Source organism: Hesperophylax consimilis, chromosome 21 (assembly GCF_061612785.1).
Source record: "Hesperophylax consimilis isolate HC1 chromosome 21, BYU_Hcon_1.0, whole genome shotgun sequence".
NCBI classification, from domain to species: Eukaryota; Metazoa; Arthropoda; class Insecta; order Trichoptera; family Limnephilidae; genus Hesperophylax; species Hesperophylax consimilis.
Window position 1 is genome coordinate 24,762,550 of NC_142856.1, and position 13,170 is coordinate 24,775,719.

General features: G+C 38.8%; 1 protein-coding gene across 2 annotated transcripts in view; it reads left to right on the plus strand.

Moving 5' to 3' along the window:
- Ubr1 (Ubr1 ubiquitin ligase) overlaps positions 1-13,170 on the plus strand; it is a 67,942-nt gene that overhangs the window by 18,622 nt on the left and 36,150 nt on the right. For both annotated transcript variants that reach the window (XM_089644676.1, XM_089644677.1), the window contains exons 4-8: positions 7,452-7,628; positions 8,579-8,733; positions 9,439-9,581; positions 9,805-9,901; positions 10,771-10,913. In XM_089644676.1, coding sequence (XP_089500802.1) covers positions 7,452-7,628; positions 8,579-8,733; positions 9,439-9,581; positions 9,805-9,901; positions 10,771-10,913 — 715 coding nt within the window. The remainder of the gene's footprint in view (positions 1-7,451; positions 7,629-8,578; positions 8,734-9,438; positions 9,582-9,804; positions 9,902-10,770; positions 10,914-13,170) is intronic.

Here is a 13,170-nt window from a genome sequence, read left to right on the forward strand (position 1 = left end):
GTAGGATTGTATCTAGGCCCCTCTGTAGAAGTGCCGGAAAGATTCCATCCTCTCCTGCGCTTTTAAAAGGGTCAAACCCTCTGATTGCCCATTTAACTCTGGAGGGAGTAACTATTTTAGCCGCAGTGTCCCAGTCCTTACCTTCCCGTGTAACTCGGGCTGGTGGTGGACCGGTATCATCTGCTTCTAACTTTTTGTAGCCGGGAAAATGTTTCCCCAGCAGTACCTCCAACTCCTCCTCCCAACTGTTGGTATATCCTCCATCAGCTTTTTTGAATGGGCCTTTTGCTGCCCCTGGGTCTTTTGCAAGAATTTTTTGGATTCTTGCAGTCTGTGGGATGGTTTCCACCTCCCCACAGTATTTCTCCCAGGAGCATGTTTTGGCTTTCTGGATTGCCACCTTGTACTCTTTCTGGTATTGCTTGTGGGCATCCCAGTTTCCTGACTTTTTGGCCTTGTTGAAAGCTTGCCTTACTATTTTCCGTAGCTCCTGCAGTCTTCTGCTCCACCACGGTGTTTTGTCCCTGGTACTTGTCTTCAGAGGGCAGCTATTTTCGTATGCCCTTATCATTGAGTCCCTCAGTACTTCTACTGCGTCCTCAATTTCTTCGGGGCAGCCGTATTTAGCTGGGAATCTTTTCATTCCTATATTTAGTTCCTCCGAGTATCTAGTCCAGTCAGTTGCTTTTGGGTTCCTATATGTATCGGTCCCCGTTTTGCTTGTTTCTCCCTCTAGTTTAAATTCTATGTGTCGGTGGTCCGACAGGGATGGTTCGTCCGATACTCTCCATCCTGAGACTCTTAATGTTCCTAGGGTCAGGTCTATCACCTCCTGTCTGTTACTTATAACGAAGGTGGGTTCCCTACCTCTATTAAGAATCTCAAGGTTCACTGTCATCAGGTATTCCAGGAGGTCCTGTCCTCGTTTGTTGATGTCCGTACTCCCCCACACAGTGTGGTGCGAGTTAGCATCTGCTCCGAGTATCAGTTCCCTACCCTTCTCCCTGCAGTCTTGGACGAGTCTCGTTATTTCCCTTGAGGGTGGTGGTTCCACAGAGTCATAGGGCATGTATGCTGATGCCACAACTACTTCCCTGCTTCTTTGGTCCAGCGTGACCTGTAGCTTCACAGCCACTAAGTCCCTACTGCAGTGTTCGGGTAGCAGTGTGCCAGGTATCCCTCTGATGAGAATACAGGCCCTGGGTCTGTCCCCCGACTCGTTATAATAGATTAGACCTTGGTTCATGTTTAGTCCTCTGACCTTCCCCCTATAAGTCCAGGGTTCTTGGATCAGCGCGACGTCCACACTGTCCCGAGTGACTCTACTGCTAAGCACTGCAGTCGCTGCCGGACTGCGGTGCAAGTTTATTTGAATGAACTGTAAGTTTTTAGCCATTACTGCCTAATCCTTAAGTCATTCCTCCTATTTACGCTCCTCGGTGTTAGGAGAGCGCACCGTGAAAGTGGCCTTCCTTATCCCGACATGCGCCGTCATCCCCATCTCCCTCAGCACCTTCACACTTTCCTCGTCCACACTCATGATCAGGCGATACATGTTCTTATCCCTGATCGAGTCGTGGACGATCCATTTTTTTGTGTGTAGCCGGGGAGTCTGGTTCTCCAGCAGTTGTAGCAACCTCTCGGTGCTTACTGCTCCATTTTCGGGGATTACTGCCATAACCTTTACGTACTTTGGCAGTTCCTGCAACCCCACCACCTCCAGGTCGCAGCCCTGCCATTTCCGTATGGTCGGCACCATCTCCCTCAGCCATGTCTCTGACTCCTTGTCGGAGCAGGTCATTTTCAGGACGCCCCTCTGAGTGAAGCATTCGTCGAATCTGGGTTTGAACTGCCCCTTTGGGATGCTCAAAATCAGATCCGCGGCCGCCTCACTCACGAGGGCCTCCTGCTCTTTTGTAAATTCTTCCTCTCTGTTCCTATGTACTACAGCCACTCGAATTTTATTTCCAGCGGCTTCCGCATAGGTAGCAGAGGTGAGAATTCCTCGGGGCTTTTTCCTGGAATTTCCCGGTGAAAGCCCCAAGGGTTTAGGTTCTGGTGAGGTTCTTCTCCTCTTCCCAGCCTTCTTTTCCCCGGGCGTTCCAGGTTGCTCCCGGTTACCTTCTGCGGTCCCCGTTAGCTTCCGGTCTGTCCCTGGTTTGCCTTGCCTGGTTCCGGCCTTCGAGGTCCCTGGTTGTCCCCAGCGGACTTTTACAGTCCCTGGTTGTTCCCGGTTTCCTTCCTGCCGCCCCTGCTTCTCTCTTTTGAGTTTTCTCCTCGCAGCCCCACTGAGTTTCTTCTCACTGATGTGAATTTTTTTCACATCGTCTGACAGGGACTTTACCTTGTCTTCCTCAGCGGTGGTTGTTGGAGTGAGTCTCTTCTTTAAGTCCCCCCCTCTCCGCTGGTTCCCCGAGGGCCCCAGTTGGAGTCGGGGGTTCTTAAAGAAGTTATTTTCCAGGTCCCCTGATGGTCCCTGCATTTCCACGTCTGGATCCCCTGGGGGATCCCGCCGTGTTGCGTCCGTCGGAGGTCCTTCTTTATGGTTCCCAGAGGGCCCCTCAAGGGAAGAGTCCACCAGGGTGGTCCCATCTCTCCTCTCCACTTCCTCTTGGTTCCTCAAAGGCCCCAAGAGGGATGAGTCCACCGAGGCGGCCTCAACTCCTCCTTCCACTCCCCCTAGGTTCCTTAAAGGTCCCTCGTCAGTGTTGTTTAATACAGAGCTTATTTATAAAAGTATAGTTGCTCCACATCTGATAGTAAGAGTTTATGAATGCCTGTTCGGTTTTGATTGTTGAAAGAACCGTTGAAAGCATCCCTGATGAGAAATTGTCAAAAACCAAAAACTTTAACACAATTTCCTCATCCATTTTCAGAGCATTATTTTTCAGGAAAATAAAAATTTCCCAATGAGGAAAATTTCCAAACTTCAACTATTTGTCTGATTGATATTAAATGTTAGAACCTTCCATAGTTCTGTACTTTCCAAATCTAGCTTCTAATGCATCAGAATTTGGCAGAATTGAAGGTACCACTCCTGGAGCAAGCTTCACCCTCTTGTAGTTCATTATACACTGTTCTCCAGTTTGTATATTCACGCGCACACTGGCTTTAATAATGTCCTCCTTTCTAAAATGCAGCTCACAAACCTAAAAAGTGATTACTCATATGTTTATTTTAGCTTTTTTATTGAATGTGAATTACGGTGCAAGAGTCCCAACTGCTCAGAGTACATTGGGGTGTGTTGTGGGGCTGAAGGGAGGGGAAGATGTTGAGGAAGGTTGGGAATACCTGTCTATTCAGATCTGGTCACAAAACATGCCAAATGCCATTTTTTTATGTGATTACTGCTCAAGAGTTCCAATTGCTCCTCTACTATGACATCCCCAATTGGACTCCTGGGTTTTTTTTTTATGCGAGTACCGCACAAGAGTCCCAACTGCTTCTGACTGTCTGGAGCCAGTGAGACTATGGCATCCCCATTTAAGGTATATTGTGATGGTAGTGGGGAGGGGAAGGAGATGGGCAAAATGAAGGTGGGGAAGTATCTGGCTATTCATAATTAGTCACCAAACACGGCTAAAACCATTTCAAGCAACAAACTCCACTACCCATCTTGAGCTCAAAATATTAACACCTTTATTTCTTATTAGATTTGAAAAATATGTGTTTTATGCTCTGTAGCTCATGATGAAAATTATTAAAATATATTTATATAAAGGAGAGTGCCTGTGTCTCGTGGCGGGCCGCGTGGATCCGATTTTAATACAAATATTTGGTTTTATTCTGGGGCCGATAAAATTTTGCGCACTTGACAGTCAAAACAAGTCGATCCATACATACTTGATATTAGGTCAGATTTAATTTTTTATTGTAACGTTATATTGGATTTAAGAATATCTTTAATTTGATTCTATCATGGGATAAAAAAATTCCTACAATTTTTGCAGGTACAAGCTAAAATGATACACAATAAAAAAGTTTTATGAATCTTTTAAAATTGTGAAAAATTATTATTGCCCTATTAAAAAAGAGACAATAGAAGGACATGGCATAGTGACCCAAAAATAAGTCTGAATGGCAATGAAAATTCCAGTAGAAATTATTCAAATTTATTATGTATTTGGTCTTGAAGGTTTTTGAAATCATTACCAGTTCTTTTGTTAAACCATTTTTAAATATGTAATGAATGAATGCAAACCTTGAAAGTGGAAATCAACCTGCTTCCTGACACCCAATCGAGCTGAAACTCGGCATATAGACTCGTTGTCGATGACAATGCATTCTATCAACTTTTGGTGGCAGAAATGCGTGTCATAAAAATTTTCAGTTATTACATAAAATACAGTCTCTGAGGAGGAAAGTTCAATCCTCAGTCAATATATATATATTTTTTTATAGTGAATACCTCACAAGAGTCCCAACTGCTCCCGTCTGGAGCCAGTGAGACTATGGCATCCCCAATTGGGGGATGTTGTGAGGCAGAAGGTAAGTGGGGAAGGGAAAGAGGAAGGTGGGGAAGTACCTGGCTATTCAGATCTAGTCACTAAACACGGCTAAAGCCATTTGGAGCAACGTTTCAATTCTGAATGGTGGTCTTACACCAGGGCGATACTGGTAGTATCTTCCACTCTGGAACGTGCCGCAAATATACTATATATTATTTTAATTAATTAATTGTGAAATAACACAAATTAATTAAATAAAATTTATTTGCGCACGCCGGGTTCGAACCCGCGACCTTCGGAATGGCAGTCCAATGCGTTACCACTGGACTATGCCGGCCGTCAAATATATATTGCTTCGTTAAATTCTGTCACTTTTATGTTTCCAGAATATTCATTTCACACTTTAACGAAACAATAACTAACTGTGTACGAATGAATCATTATTTCTAACGTAAAAGGTATAAAATCAATTGAATTACTGCAGTCCGTTAACATAATAACTTGTTGCCTGCGTGTATAAATGTATAATATTTTGAAATAACCTTTTCAATGTTTTTATCGGCTTAGTTTTATAATATAAAGTGCACCGTGATATATCCATAGTGCATTCAATGGTCTAAGCCTTTGAATATGAGTCGAATCTATTTCAAGTTCAACCTCTGCAGTGCTACAATATGCAAATGTAGATTTTGTTGTATGCAACTATAAAATAGAAATAAGGGAGATAGGCCATGAACCATAAGGTAGAAACGCACTAGGTCGGTATGCTACCGCTACGTAAGCAAATTCATTAAGATATCTGGACTAATTACATTCCATATATCTTCTATGGAAATAGATGCTTTAGAAACACACTCACACGCAACTCAAACCCAAGTTTCCAATGCTGCGCCGCTCTGCACTGTCCAGATCAGCGTGATCAGCATAAATATATTATACGGTGAAACCCATACAAGGAAAGATTCCCACATAAGAAGTTTTATACCCATTTGTTTCCCAGAAATTCACGTGTGACAAAGTCATCAAATGGCCACTCAGCGCCATTTCGTTTTTTGACAGTTTGAAATGTTTCCGTTAAATGCGGAGTCTGTTTCAGCTTTTCAACAAAATGTGATCAACAGAAAAAAACAACTATCATTTTGTTAAGCTTGTCAGCTTATTACAGTTTGATGGAAAGCTGAAACGCACTTAGAATCAGCGTTTAACTGGGACCTTTCAAATGCCAAAAAAACAAAATGGCGCTACGTTTACGCTTTTTTACGACTCGATTACAAAACATTGACTTTTCTCTTTATATAAATATAATACGCCTGTAATATATATATATATAAACTTTCCGGGAAAAATTCTCTTAATGGTAGTGAAAACTCTATCAAATTAGGTATCGTAGTTTAAAAGAACTAAGCGCACATAAAGATAGACGTGGATAGCGACTTTATTTTATACTATTTAGAAAAGATTTTCGAACCAATGTTCCCACGTGTTTTTTTTATCTGTCTTTAAGGCGATGCCATACGTAGTAATGCAAAATCATGTGTTTTTGGTTTGAAAATTTGGTCGCTTACAAATGTTTCAGATGCTTTAATTAAATACTGCGATTAGAATACATTTTGGCCTTTGAAATAATCGAGTATTTTTTAGATAAGTCTTTTTATAAGCCCAGAAAAAAATAATGTATAAGGCCTATGAAAACTGCTTTAAAGTTCAAAATCTCCTACTTACGAACCCATTTTCGGTTATGATTTTATTGTATAATGTGGCAAATTAAGTTATTTATAAAATGATCGGAAAAAATTCAATATTTATGCCTGAACATCCACAAAATAAAATAAAAGGCACTTTTTGGCCATGTTTTTTTCTTGCATAAATCAAAACAGGCGGATGGTGTTAAGCGGGAATTTAAACCTTATCGCCATCTCAGTAAGGGTTGTTATTGATAGCGGCTCAATTTAAAATATTACACGACGTAGTGCATCGCCTTAAAAGAAGTGAAATAAAAAATTGGCTCGGGCAATAATAGGAGCTTACATAATATCACGTTTTCTCACTCTTCATTTAATAGTTGATGCCATTTATCAGATATTGACTTTACACAATTGGCCCCATTATTAGATGACAGACGTCTGAATGCCAACCTTTGGCATTGAAATCTCGATTCTTGGCACAGACTCCGGATATTCGGCGGCCAATAGTACCAGAGGTCCTCCAAACAAAGATTTTATAATTACACTGTCAGCTGTTTGATTCGTTGCCCAATTTAATTATTCATTCAACTTCTCTTAAATGGTCTATCACTCCTTATGAGTGGTTCTCAAACTTGTAATATTAATTTAAATAAAAGCTTGAATTTGTGTCAAAATGCTTTCGCTGTAAATAAATTTGCAGGAAAAGCTGTTTGACTTTTTAAAATTTTATTTGAATTTTTTTAATGAGTTGAAATTAATGAACTCCTATAAACCTAGTCTATTATTTTACTATATTTCCACTTTTTTTAATGATTTATTTGTGAAAAACAGTGATTCCAATAACATTTGCAATTAATCATATACCTATGAGTACATTCATCTATTATATGCATTTATTAAATCAGTTGCGATGCATCATTGTGTTAAAAAAATACTTATTCTAATCTTGAATTCTTTGAGGTTTGACTGAAACATGTCTATCTCTGTAGGAAGTTGGTTTAAAAGCATAGCCGTTCTCCCCATAGGCATGAGCATGGGTAGGTTGGTCCTCCCTCTTGGAAAAAATAAAAAGCCTGCGCTCTCTCATGCCTAGCTCTGGTGAAGTTATTGGGGACGTAAAATGTAATACGCTCCAGAACATCAGGATTGCAAATGTGTCCGTTGAGCCAGCGATAAAGCCGGAGGGATATAACAAGGGGAATTAGTACCATTATAATTTCAGTTGTTACTACAAACACTTCAGCTATATTTGTATATTCATAAGTGTACTTATTTTGTAAATATTATAACTAAATTATAACAATTGCGACCATTCCAGAATGGGCGTTTGACGAAGAGCACGCCGCCTCCCTGCTGCTAAAGCCCCTGGAGCTGTTCATCTGCGGGGAGGAACCGCGCGAGGCGCTGCAGAGGCTGGCCCAGCTGGACCGACCCCCATCTGTGTGTGGGCGCGTCTTCAAGATGGGCGAGCCCGCCTACAGCTGCCGAGAGTGCGGTAAGTCTTCATCATAAAGTTCGACCAGGAGCACTTCTGCAAGTATACTCTTGTCGAACAATTGCGCTCCAACCCTTCAAGTTGTCCCGGAGTCTCAAAGAGTGTATTGCCAATATTAAATTGTACTGCCTGATTCGAGAAATTTGATCAGGCTATTTATTTATTTATTTCATTTAAACGCCCATAGGGCTTTTACATACAATGCAATTATGTTTTTTAAATACAATAACAGTAAAGAGTTTACATAATATATAAGAATATACAGATTACATAAAATATAAGATTTAACAATGCATAGGTTAACAAAATATAGGTAACATGAAACAAGAGTTTACGAAACTTAGGTAACATGAAATTTAAGTAAATGAAATAAAAATATATGATCTGCCAATATCCTCCAAATCAATTGAATAAAAAAGGATGAAATTGTTGTTCACATTAGCCTATAAACTATGTAACTCTAATTAACAATCTCTATTACGCAAGATTAGGATAAGAATCGACAAAAAGTCTAATAGAAAAACATTTAGTTAAGTATTACAATATTAAACCAAGTATCACAATATTAAGTCAAGTATCACAATATTAAACCAAGCATTATAATATTAAACTATGTCCAAAGCTGGATGCCAGTAACCCAATTTTGATTTTACATCTCTCTGGAGGCCCTGTGAAAGATTATGAACCATAACATTAACCCCTGCTAAAATCACCATACATAGCGAACCACTGGGGTATCCTACAGCAGAGGTGTCGGTTTTATACCCGTTCCCTCCTCCCAAATTGCAGAATAAAAAATATGTATTTCAGTCTTAAAGCCCTGCCATTATCCTTGTAGAGTCTTGTATAACAACTAAGTCTAAAATCAAGTTGATCAAATAGCGCATTTTTTTAGCGCAAGTATGTAACATTTTAATCAATGTATCAAATTATTATTTTTTGTTTTCCAGGCATGGATAACACGTGCGTGCTGTGCGTGGACTGCTTCAAGCGGTCTGCCCATCGCAACCACAAGTACAAAATGGGAACGTCCAGCGGGGGCGGCTGCTGCGACTGCGGCGATGTGGAGGCATGGAAGAGTGAGCCTTATTGCGACCTGCACGTGGTGAGCTTATTGCACGCACGCCTAATCAAATTGTGATGATTTGGTAGGTGTTCTTTACACTTACATACTTTTTTCAATTTGCGACAATAACTACATTGGATAGTGAAGTTTGCAACAATGTCAATATTGGATACTGAAATTTTGCAGCAAAGTCAATATTGGATACTGAAGTGTGCAACAATGTCAACATTGGATGAATACTGTAGTTTACAACAATGTCAATATTGGATGCAATTGTTTGCAACAATATTGGATACTGTACTTTGCAAAAATATCAGTATTTGTACACTGAATTTTAACAATGTCAGTTTAGATGAATTTTGAAAGAATGTCAATATTTACAGCGCCCTTGAGGTGATTTTTCACGAAAACGGCCCTATATAAATTAACCAAATATTATTATTACTGGTTACTGTACTTTAAATGTCAGTATTGCACGCTGAATTTTAACATTGTCAACATTATACACGTAATTTGTAACAATTTTCATATTGGATTCTGAAGTTTATAATAATTTCAATATTGGATGCTGAAATTTTGCAACAAATTTGGACAGTGACATTTGCCACCATGTCAATATTGGAAACCAAAATTTGCAAGAATGTCACTATTGGACGCTGATATTTGCAACAATAGCAATATCGGATTTCCTAGAGAGAGCACAATTATCTGATATTTTTTGACTAATGTGTTGTATTTTCAAAGGTTGGAACACTTCCCCAAGAAGCTCCGGCTGGACTCCCAGATGACATGAGCTCCAGAACAAGGGAGACCTTTTCCGCAGTCCTCGGCTACTGCTATCAACTTCTAACTCTGGACCACTCTCCTGGACTGCCCAACGATCTCAGGTTAGTAGACCCTCCTCTGTATTCTTTTCTTCTAAGGTGCCCCCAGGCTTCCCTGTCTACTACGCTACTTTGGCGGCCCCAGTCCATGGTAGGCCCAGCCTATATTTTATTTTAATAATACTTGACTTAGACTCAACTGTAGAGTTAATTTTTCTTTATTGAAGATACCAAATCAAAAATAATTATGTGTCAAATTGAAGTAAAGTGATGATTTATTTTTCAGATTAAAGGATAATGAACAAGACAACCTACAAATACTGGAACAGCCCGATAGCTATTGCACAGTTCTGTACAATGATGAGACACACACATTTGAACAGGTAATTTATTATTACTGTTTCTTATAAATACACCACTGACTAGACTGATAACTCCATGTTTTTTCTATGAAACAAGTTGGTCTACTATTTAACCATAGATGCGTGCTATTCTTCTACATCACACACCATCGACGGGGATAGAGGAAACTCAAAAAAGGAACGACTATAGACAATATAATACTCATTTGGATCCTACTCCATTCATTAGCCTAAAATATAATTTTTTAAATAAAAATGTTCCAAATGTCAAAATATTCCTTCACAATAACAAGGTTCCATCGTTCAAAGTACTGTCCTGAGAAAATGAGCCTTACAGTATCTTTCTTTACAGCTCATTTACTTAGGACAGCGTTTTTTTTTGGATGGAATTTGAATTCCTTTATATTAAAGTTAGAACATTTTCAAATATGATTGTTCTTTTCTACGACGGTGTGGAATTTTGACATTTCTCTGCTTATAACAGAAAAATGAAAAACTCTGCTGCAAGTGTTTTTGTTTCAGAAAGACAATAAATTATATTTAACAGGTTAAATTATTAATGAATAAGGTAGAACGATGAAATTATACATTGCACGATATAATCAAGCCACTCATATCAGGAATACCAACAAGAGAAAATGTCATCAACAGAAATCATTCCAGCTGTCATCCCATACAACGAAGTGAATTTTCGATTTACGTAATTAAAAATTAAAATGCTAAAATTAAAAATATCCCAAATGCAGTCAGATTTCTTTTATAGTAATTAAGGTAAATCAGAAGGTTTTATTAAAAAATATTTCATTTAATCCGTGTCCAGCGATTCCGAATATTTACCATCTATTGTTAGTCAATGTTATTAATTCATTATGTTTGTTTTATTTTTTCAGGTCATCACAACGTTGACTCGTGTCATAAAATGCTCCCAGCGGGACGCTATAGAGTACGTCACCAACATAGATCGAGAGGGAAGGGCTGTCGTCAAGTGTTCGGCATTCCAGATATGCAACGAGCTCAAGATGGAGATCGAAAAGTGCGTAAACATTATTTTAAATTTGGAAGGCGGGTTTTGATTATTTCAAAAATAAAATAAAATTTCGTAAATCTGAATCTGAAAGACAGCCGTGGCGGTAAAATTCCGAAAAATGTATTTTTATGTATTTTGTAAATCTGAATCGATTTACACTAGAATGTCATATGTTTTCGAATTTATTTTGAATATCCGAGTTTGAAGGGCCGAGAAAATTCGTTTTATGTAGAAATATGTTGTAGTTTTACGAATTTACACCTAATATCTGAAATTAAAAGGATCAGCCGCGACAGAAATCAGACGCGAAATTTCGATTTACATCTAAATATATCGTATTTTTACTAAATTTCCTTTGAATATCTGAGTTTAAAGAGCCGGCGCAGCGGAAATCGGCCCCAAAATTTCGATTCATGCGGAAATATATAATATTTTTTTAAATTTACAAGAAACTCTCTTAAGAAGTTTTCCAAGGGACCGGGGAAAAAAAACTTCTTAAGTGGGAAAACTTCTTAAGTGGGATTCAATTTTAGCCATTTAATAACTCGAGTCCGGGGCATACGTCATTCCTATGTCTACCTACGTTAAATTGTCGTGAAAACAAGCTCATATGATCCAAGCGGTCAAAAAAAAAAAATATATACATATATACATCTTCTAGTTATCGTGGTAATTAGTATTATGTATTTAGAAAAAGTAGTTATATCATACGAGCTGTTTGACGCTGGAATTATAATCTGTGAACGCATCCAAAAACTACAAAAATCATTTGCGAAATTTCGTTTCAATCTACATTTTAAATTTATGCATATGTATTTCCTAACCTTCAAACTTAATTTACGACAAATGTCAGATGACACATGATGCACGGCAATTTTTGATGTTTGAATGAAAAAAACGTAATTATAATGCATATTTTACCCTCTCCCCCGCCATATAATCATGTTGTTATGTATTTAAAGGTGAAATATTCCGTATTAACCGTGATCCGATAGATTATCAAAAGTTTTTCGTGTTTTACAAATTCGATGGAATAAAAATTTTATACAATAATATTACGAAACATCTCTATGTTCATTATCAAAGGGAAGATTATTGAAGGAGGCGTCAAATGTATGCAAATGTAGATCTAGCCCACGTTGTCATTAAGGTTGAGTTTAATATAATCTTTCATGTTATTTCGGCCTTAAAGACGCTTGCATATTTGTTACATAATTCCGCATTGTTTATTCGTTCCATTGCTATTTTACCTAGTTAGGGGATTAGGAGACGGGGTATTTGGTTTATTTATTGGATGTTTATTGGTTACGGCAGGTTACGGCTTACGGCCCGGCGGCCGACAAAGGGTTTTATGGTCTCAGGTACTAGGTATGGGTTTCAGTCAACGTCTTTCAATTTATGACTTGGAAAAAGGTTCATTTTAGATATTTTGCGACACAATATTTCGTTTGTGTTGATTTTACCGCCGGATTTCTAAAACCTCTTAAGCGGGAAGCAGTTTTAGCTCTAAAACTTCTTATGTGGGAAAAAATCGTGTTTTTTGTATGGAATTTTCAAGGGACCAAAAATCAAAACTTCTTAAGCGTGAAAACTTCTTAAGTGGGAACTTCTTAAGCGAGTTTTACTACTTTGTATAACTGACTTGAAGGGCCGGCCGCGACCTAAATCGCCTGCGAAAATTCGATACACCCGGGAATAATTCGTATTTTTACGAATTTACTCCAAAGAAACTACCCGAATTTGAAAAGGTGGCCAAGGAACTCGATTTTCAGTGTCTATTTCGTTATTTCGAAATTTCATTTTAGATGTCCCGTAGATTTCTGCTGTTACCAAGTTATTAGATATCTTTATCCTTTTTGCTGCAAAAACCCATCACACCAACTAACCTCGGAGGGGTAGATAGAAAGGAGAGTCCTTCACACAATTCTGTCTTGGCACACAATTCTTGCTTCATTCACATTCATGCATCCTTTCATACTTACTCTTCTGTTATTCTGACTAAAGTATTGGATTCATGTATTCCTCGGGAGTCCCCGACTTCTTCACCGTTTGCATTTGCGTCATATATTCTCCTGACACCTTGTTCATCCTCCAAATTGTTTATTCTACAGTTCTCAGTCCTTACCATTCTGCTTCAATCTTCTTCCAAGTAATTAGTCTACTTCTTCCTCTCTGTTTCCACTGAGACATCCACACAGTCATATTATTTAGTGTCCCATCATCATCTGGCAATCTTTCCACATAGCCATGGCAATCTTTCCAT